Below are 9421 nucleotides of genomic sequence, written 5' to 3'. Positions count from 1 at the left end.
TCCCTGGTGGCGCAGTGGTTGAGGGTCTGCCTGCCGATGCAGGGGACACGGGTTCGTGCCCTGGTCTGGGAAGATCCCACATGCCGCGGAGCAGCTGGGCCCGTGAGCCATGGCCACTGGGCCTGCACGCCCGGAGCCTGTGCTCCGCAACGGGAGAGGCCACAACAGTGAGAGGCCCGCATACCGCAAAAAACAAAAAAAAAAAAACAAAGTAAGTGACATATACTTTCCTCAAATTAACATAAAGGGTTTTTTTTTTTAATCTTTATTGGAGTATAATTGCTTTACAATGGTTAGTTTCCACTTTATAACAAAGTGAATCAGTTATACATATACATATATCCCCATATCTCCTCCTCTTGCGTCTCCCTCCCACCCTCCCTATCCCACCCCTCTAGGTGGTCACAGAGCACCGAGCTGATCTCCCTGTGCTACATGGTTGCTTCCCACTAGCTATCTATTTTACATTTGATAGTATATGTAAGTCCATGCCACTCTCTCACCTCGTCCCAGCTTACCCTTCCCCCTCCCTAGTAGGTCTGTATCTTTATTCCTGTCTTGCCCCTAGGTTCTTCATGACCTATTATTTTCTTTTTTTTTTTTTTAATTCCATATATATGTGTTAGCATACGGGATTTGTTTTTCTCTTTCTGACTTACTTCACTCTGTATGACAGACTCTAGGTCCATCCACCTCACTGCAAATAACTCAATTTCGTTTCTTTTTATGGCTGAGTAATATTCCATTGTATATATGTGCCACATCTTCTTTATCCATTCATCTGTCGATGGACATTTAGGTTGCTTCCACGTCCTGGCTATTGTAAATAGAGCTGCAATGAACACTGTGGTACATGACTCCTTTTGAATTACGGTTTTCTCAGGGTATATGCCCAATAATGGGATTCCTGGGTCGTATGGTAGTTCTATTTTTAGTTTTTTAAGGAACCTCCATACTGTTCTCCATAGTGGCTGTATGAATTTACATTCCCACCAACAGTGCAAGAGGGTTCCCTTTTCTCCACACCCTCTCCAGCATTTATTGTTTGTAGATTTTTTGATGATGGCCATTCTGACATGTGTGAGGTGATACCTCATTGTAGTTTTGATTGCATTTCTCTAATGATTAGTGATGTTGAGCATCTTTTCATGTGTTTGTTGGCAGTCTGTATATCTTCTTTGGAGAAATGTCTATTTAGGTCTTCTGCCCATTTTTGGATTGGGTTGTTTTTTTTTTTGTTTTTTTTGTTTTTTTTTTTTTTTTTGTGGTATGCGGGCCTCTCACTGCTGCGGCCTCTCCCGCTGCGGAGCACAGGCTCCGGACGCGCAGGCCCAGCAGCCATGGCTCACGGGCCCAGCCGCTCCGCGGCATATGGGATCCTCCCAGACCGGGGCACGAACCCGTATCCCCCGCATCGGCAGGCGGACTCTCAACCACTGCGCCACCAGGGAGGCCCAATTGGGTTGTTTTTTTGATATTGAGCTGCATGAGCTACTTGTATATTTTGGAGATTAATCCTTTGTCCATTGCTTCATTTGCAAATATTTTCTCCCATTCTGAGGGTTGTCTTTTCGTCTTGTTTATGGTCTCCCTTGCTGTGCAAAAGCTTTTACGTTTCATTAGGTCCCATTTATTTTTATTTCCATTATTCTAGGAGGGGGGTCAAAAAGGATCTTGCTGTGATTTATGTCATAGAGTGTTCTGCCTATGTTTTCCTCTAAGAGTTTTATAGTGTCAGGCCTTACATTTAGGTCTTTAATCCATTTTGAGTTTATTTTTGTGTATGGTGTTAGGGAGTGGACAGATCATCCAAAATGAAAATAAATAAAGAAACACAAGCTTTAAATGATACATTAAACAAGATGGACTTAATTGATATTTATAGGACATTACATCCAAAAACAACAGAACACACTTTCTTCTCAAGTGCTCATGGAACATTCTCCAGGATAGATCATATCTTGGGTCACAAACAAAGCCTTGGTAAATTTAAGAAAATTGAAATCATATCCAGTATCTTTTCTGACCACAATGCTATGAGACTAGATATCAATTACAGGAAAAAAATCTGTTTATTATATAAACATATCCATTAGCAGTCTAAGATTCACCTAACATTTATATTATGCTTCTTCAACAGAATCCAAGATGAACCACTAGTAAAACAGGTTATAAGATTATCTGGATTTTAGATGAGTTGGTCTGCTGAACTCTAGAATTCACAGAAGGAATTAAATCTTTGAATTTGTTGTTTAACAAATAAAATTCTGCATTGTGCTAATCTCCTTTTGCATATTATTTAGCAAATGGCTATTAAGGCTTTATTGTAAGGGATTACCAAAAAACAGTCCAATGGTGAACCACGCAAGATTGAGAAAATAATGATTTACTAATAACTAATGAACAACTAAGAGAACCATGGTTTTTTCCTTTCATTATAGACTTCTCAAAATCAAAGATATTTTTCAAATTAAATTTATATTAAGAGTTTATGGAAAATTATACCCCTAGCTTAAGAACTTAAAGGTCTTTAGATTTAAAAAAGGAATGGATGATTATAACTATAGTTTTTTTAAATGTTGCTTTGGGGAAAAGTCTTGATTCTTTGTTTCATTCTCCCTAATAGCTTTTTCTTTGCTTGCTTACTATAAAATAAAGCATTGTTATTGTGAGGACAATTTCTCATTCAGTTCCAGTGCTCTTGTATCTCCATGAGTTTTGGCATTGTTTACCAGCACCTGTGGGAAATTACATACAGGGGATGTTAGTATTTTCTTTATTAACAATACCTATATTTAGAGTCATAGAAGCCGAGTAAGCCAAAGGGCAGCAGGCAATATCAAACTACACAAGAGGGCTTCCCTGGTGGCACAGTGGTTGAGAATCTGCCTGCCAATGCAGGGGACATGGGTTCGAGCCCTGGTCTGGGAAGATCCCATATGCCGCGGAGCGGCTGGGACCGTGAGCCACAATTACTGAGCCTGCGCGTCTGGAGCCTGAGCTCCGCAACAAGAGAGGCCACGATAGTGAGAGGCCCACGCACCGCGATGAGGAGTGGCCCCCACTTGCCACAACTAGAGAAAGCCCTCGCACAGAAACGAAGAGCCAACACAGCCATAAATAAATAAATAATTAAAAAAAAAAAACTACACAAGAAAAAGTGACTATGTGCAAACTTTCTGTCATTTTTGTTGAAATAAACTGTTCAAACAAAGCTAACATCAGAGATAAGCACAATTTACTCAAATGCTCAACAGTACGGATGTCAACATTTTGATTGTTACCACTGCCAGCACTGCATAAAGTTAAAGGTTTTGTTTAGAGGCTTTGTTTACAATACTGTCACCTCTAAACCCTTACCCCAAAAGACCATTTTATGCATAGAATTGTTCAAATGACATTGCTCTCCTTTAAAACCACAGCTCAGGATCAAGGCTTGGGTTCTAAGCTCTATTAAGAACCTTTCCATAATTTTCATCAATTCCACAAACTAGAAGCTTTAATTTTAGTTTATCATTTGATTACTAAAACATTTTTTGGTTGTTCATTTTCAAACACTGTGAAGAGTCCAAGATGTTGCTCTATCTGCAAGCTAACAAGTTAGCCTGTCACAGTTTCATGATGGGACACCTGGGTCAGAGACAAATGTCTTTACCATTCATGGTGTAGCAAACGACATAAGTATCAACATATTTGCATCTGTTCCCCTCCTATCTAAGTCTCAAAGGGGTAACATGGATGGATGCATATAGTTTCCCACATACACAGTGGGTTGAAAAGAGGGGAACCTTAGATTTAAGCCTAGGCGCCTAGGAGACTTGAATCTTTTATAACTGGCAGTAAACATGCCTATTCCTTGCTCTGGAGGGAGACACTTATCTCCACCTCCCAAGGCTGGGGAGCGTTAACAAAGGCTTTCTCATTAATTTTCATTGTGTTTTTAAAACTCTTGGCTGAAGTTTTAAGAATTTTAACCCAGTACATGTCATACAGACTCTACCTTTTTAAAAAGAATACACACACACACATACATTTGACCCTTGAACAACATGCGGATTAGGGATGAAGACCCTCTATATGCTCAAAAATCCACATATAACATATAGTCAGCCACCCAAATAGGCAGTTCCTTGGTATCCATGGATTCAACTAATCAAGGATTGTGTAGTACTGTAGTATTTACTATCGAAAAAAATCCAAGTGTAAGGGGACCCACACCATTTATTTAAACCTGCATTCTTCAAGAGTCAACTGTACATGTTTATGTATTTAGAAACCAGACCCATCCCATGAGAAGTGGAGTAGAAATTGTCATATGAATTTTACAGAAAAGACAATAAGAAGTAAAATAATCTTTCCAAAGATAATATGAACATTCCATTAATTTCTGCTACTTCTAAACCTATTCTATCTACCTATTTGCCTCCACTGCAATGGTCATAAGAAATACTACAACCAGAACCCAGAGCCTTCATCTATCTTTTCTTATGCTACATAGCACATCAGGAGAATATATTTCCTACAGGTTAAATCAGTTGTTCTCAACCAGGGGTGACTACACCTCAGATATTATTTGGCAATGTCTAGAAGACATTTTCAGTTGTTATAAGCGGGGTGGAGGGAGGAGAACAATGCTACTGGCATCTAGTGGTTAGAGTGGTTAGGGATGCTATTAGACATCCTACAATGCACAGGATAGCAACCCTTAGCCCTCATCCAACAAAGGTCCAAGATGAATATCTTTAATAAAATCAATGCCTTACATCAATGAGCTCGTAGTCATTTTTGGCATGTAAGTGTCTCAGAAGGTACCAACGTGCTGTTGAAACAATAGATTGGGGATACCCAGGCTGATACACCACTCTCTCTAAAAGTCGCCGTGTCTCTCTGGGAAAAAGATATTTACTTTCAGTCCAAAGCATATAAATTAACATAAGATAGTTCATATACTAGTCTCAAACACACATTATCTTTCTCATTCTTTTGCAGACAACGTGCTGATTACTTCATGAATTTTTTCATCCATGTAACAAAACAGGTAGTAATAATGGTTAACATTTACTAAGTATTTATTATGTGCTACGTAGTATGCCAAGTGTTTTACTCATATGGTCACATTTAACATTCACAACCTTATAAGTTAGGTTGCTGCTATTATTCTCATTTTGCAGATAAGTAAATTAAGGCTCTTTCTATATAGAATGGGAAAATGACCGCTATTTCATGAGCACTTCTGACTACTCTACTTCTAATCCCTCTTGAAGGTAGACAGAAAATAAATAATGCGAAGATAATATAGAGTGGAACAAGAAGAAATATTTAACATCTACACTAGAGGCTAAGTGTATAATATCAGGCTTTTAGTATACATTTTTAAGAACGTGTACAATATATGAACCTATGTAATAACAGTCTGATTTACAGTTGTGTTCTAATTTTTTCTTTCCAAATTTACTAACATCTATGGCTCCAAAGACTTCTGTATGGGTAGAAACAACACAAATTGTGGTAACTTCAGAACTGCTGAATAGGAAGATTTTGTAGCTAGCAACTGGTTTGAAGTAGGAGCTAAAGAAGAACACGCCCTGAAGATGCTTTTACATAGGAATCACATAGTAAAGCACACTGCTTTTTCTTAGGCAGTATGTTTATTTGAGCTGATTTTGGGTGGTGATAAAAATTATGGGAGGTGCTAACAGATTACAGGCAATTGGGGGTTAAGGCTCTCTAAGTCATGTATACTGAGCTTCGGCAGAAAGAATTCATTAGGAAGTTCACATTATAGCCTAAAACATTTCTTGGTGAAATTAGTCATATAAGAAGTGGCAAAAATAAATAAATATCAGTAAATGATGCTGGAATTGCTAATTAGTCATAGGTCTTATCTCTTCCTTCACTCCTATTTTGTGGTATTGATGTGACCTTTGCCACACATTTATATGTGTTAAGCTCTATGTCTACAATTCTTATTCTGTTCCAGTAATATATGCTCCTAAACCATTGTTTCAGTTATGCTTTGTATTATGTGTGATATCCATTAGAGCTAAATATTCTCAGAAGTTAAAAATATTCTTGCCTGTTTTTTCATCCATATGACTTTTAAGTAATTTTCTTCAAATTTATTTCTGACCTCATCTCTGCTTCCAATAAAAAGACTGCTAAAATTTAAATTTAAATTTTATAACTTTAAATTTTTATATTTAAATCTGTGAAGCTTCTAGATTTTCTAGATATAAAAACCACATTATTTATAATATCTGTGCCTTTTTAATATTTATTACTTTTTTTCATAGCTTATTGCCTTGCAGGAATTTATGTCAATCTAGCCTTCAACTTGAGCCTTTTGGGTTTTGTTTGTTTCTAGAATCCACATTTACATTGTTGGCTCATCCTAAAACAGTGAAGAGCAAAAATTCCAAGGCCTTCTTCACTCAAAATGCTGTTATGCAAATCTCTCATATTCTATATCTGGGTACCAAATCACTTTTTTTAAATAAGACTTTATTTTCTTCCTTACTGGGTTACTAGAACCAGCCTTTCCAAAGTAGAAACATATATATGAATAACATCAAAGTTTGTTAAACTAATTCTAAACCTTTGTTTTGTAGAAGGATTAAAAGTGAAGAAACACTTTGAAGAAAAAAATGAACAAAGATTCTTCATACCTTGCTCCCATTTTGCGTTTGAATTGTAACAAAGCTTGTAAAAGGACAGCCAGCGGACAAAAGCAAAGTTTCAAGGCCTCAGTTGTAGCTTCTTGAACCAAGGATGGCCAGTGATCACTGGAAATATTAGCCTATAAAAATAAAAGACAAACATTAAACATTTGACACATTTATTTTTTAAATAAATTTATTTATTTATTTTTGGCCGCATTGGGTCTTCGTTGCTGCATGCGGGTTTTCTCTAATTGCAGCGAGCAGGGGCTACTCTTTGTTGCGGTGCATGGGCTTCTCACTGCGGTGGCTTCTCTTGTTGCGGGGCACAGGCTCTCGGCGCACAGGCTTCAGTAGTTGTGGCACACAGACTCAGTAGTTGTGGCTCACAGGCTCAGTTGCTCCGCAGCATGTGGGATCTTTCCGGACGAGGGATCGAACCCACGTCCCCTGCATTGGCAGGTGGATTCTTAACCACTGTGCCACCAGGGAAGTTCTGATATGTTTACTTTAAAAAATGTTATCAGTTCTTATTTGTTGACTGCCTACTTGTCTAAGTTGCCATGTAAATGCTACAGGGAGCAAAATTCTACAAAATGATTAAAATCTGATTCCTGCCCTTATGGAACTACAAAACAAGGCTAACAGGGATTATGGAAGGTTTCAAAAAGGAGATATCACTTTAAAAACACTAAAATATTTGCTAAAAGAAAATGCACTATTCTATTACATGGGTGAATGAAATCTATCAATTACTAAGCCTCCGGTCTACCAAATAAACAAAACTCAATTTAACATGATTCTTTAACTGGTAGTGTATAAGTTCCACATTTCAAAAATTATCTAAGGAGAGAAGAAAGACTGAAATGAAATATGTTAATAAAATCCCAATATAGGAAAAAAGGTGCAAAGCAGATCAGAGATAAATCAAAGTCATCAATTCTGCAAAACATTTTAAGAATTTCACTTTATGGGGAAAATGGTAAGATATCTATACATTACTTAGGTTGAAAACTTTAGTTTGTTATAGTATGTACTGACTCAGAAATAACATAGATAAGTAGTTCCAAAGAAACAGTAACTGCAAATAAAATGGTGAACACTCTACTGAATTACATAAGAAGGAAAAAAATGTATTTAAAATCTTTCATTGAAAACCTCAAATTGTAACCAAGAATTCATAATTACAGGTTTCTAGAATACACATTTTAATAAAGTCAATATAATGAGTGAATACACAGTCCCTTTCAAACACTAAATTATTTTTTTAAATGTTAGAGCAATAAACTCTGAGTTCAGCACAGGCAAGAGTAATTTGTGTAATCAAGGAAGAGGAAGCCATAGGGATAATATGAAATGAAATAATATGAAATAATTAAAACATAATTATGTTTCAATTCAATAATATGAAAACAGAGATCAGAGATTATGAGGCATCCTCCATAAAGAAGGGAGCAATGGCACCTTGGGTACATCTGGGAAAGAATGTAAGGCAAAGCCCACACTAATAAAATTACTCCTAATATATTTTTAAAAATCAGTAACACAACACTCTCACTGGTTGCTTTTACAATGCACTCTTTTAATTTCCAAGAATTCATATAAAGTATTCCGTAAAGTTAGCCCATATATTATAATAGTTTCTATATGTAACTGGTATACTAAACAATGTGATTAGAATACTTATTTTTGTCTCCCATTATGTTTTTAAAACTTATTATATGAGGGAGACTTTTCCTCATATAATAAGGATGTAAATTACAGTAGGTCCCATGACTCTGACATCCATTCACAAACACGGTCTTAATTAGAATGTTCTCTTTTCAATACTTCAATCTTCATTCAAAGCTAATATTTACACCCCACTCCCATCTCCTCAGCTCCCAGCTAGGGTATGCTTACAGGGAGCAGCACATGGCTTGTTCCTCCACCCAACACTCCCACCTTTTCTTACTAACTGTAGTTTCAGGAACCAACTGAAATATCAGAGGTTTGACTGATGCCATCATAAGATGATGCTCTTTAGGCCTGACAGATACTTAAAGATCTTTTTCTCATCCAGACTTTCCCAGCTTTATCAGAGACTCTCAACTTTATGCATAGTCTCTTATTGCAGGACCAGCTATGAAATCTGTGGGGCTCAATGCCAAAAAACAAAAACATGCAGGGCCCTTTGTTACAAAATGATTAAGAATTTCAAGATGGCGGTTGCAGAGCATTAAACCCAGTGTGGAGGCCTATGCAGGTGCACAGGATAGGATGCACACCCACGAAGCAGCCCTGCTCAGCTGCAGTTCCACTAACCTGAGTGAATGAACTATTCCACTTACTCTCCTCACATGCTATGGCAACCTGGAAACCTTTAGCTTCCTTTCTGCTAGATCCCATCATTCCTCTAGGTGGCTCTACATGTCAGGATCTAAGATAATTCCCATGGCAGTCCACTATCTCAGCTGGCATCACTCATTCCTGGCCCTAACAAGCTCTAGGAGCACTGCTGACCCCACGCTGCAGCAACTCTCCTTCACAAGATGGAGGGCATCTTGTACCCAAACATATACTCCTACCCACTTTTGGGATTCACCCACTGCTGACCACTCTGTCCCAGAAGCATGCAGTCACTTTCCAAAACATGAGCAACTCTCTTCCCAGCAGGTGGAGAGCCAAAGCTTCTGATGCATGTGTCAGATACCTGTCCATGTGCTTCTAGACGTGTGCCTCCAGGACCTCAGAGGTCACACATCAAAGCCTCGCTCTCTCTGGCA

The 9421-nt window shown here is 37.9% G+C and overlaps 1 protein-coding gene across 1 annotated transcript in view; it reads right to left on the bottom strand.

Annotated features, from left to right (window-relative positions):
- Window positions 1–2617: 2617 nt before the first annotated feature.
- The window catches only part of SKIC3 (SKI3 subunit of superkiller complex), a 163880-nt gene continuing 157076 nt past the window's right edge, over window positions 2618–9421 (bottom strand). Inside the window, exons 41-43 of the mRNA XM_079702676.1 lie at window positions 6666–6796; window positions 4764–4887; window positions 2618–2738 (exon numbers count right to left, since the gene is read on the bottom strand). Of these exons, the coding sequence (XP_079558802.1) occupies window positions 2664–2738; window positions 4764–4887; window positions 6666–6796 (330 nt within the window). The 3' untranslated portion in view covers window positions 2618–2663. The remainder of the gene's footprint in view (window positions 2739–4763; window positions 4888–6665; window positions 6797–9421) is intronic.

This window comes from Hyperoodon ampullatus (assembly GCF_949752795.1).
Source record: "Hyperoodon ampullatus genome assembly, chromosome: 4".
NCBI lineage: Eukaryota > Metazoa > Chordata > Mammalia > Artiodactyla > Ziphiidae > Hyperoodon > Hyperoodon ampullatus.
Note: the sequence above shows the minus strand (reverse complement) of the source record. Positions and strands in the feature narration are given on the sequence as shown.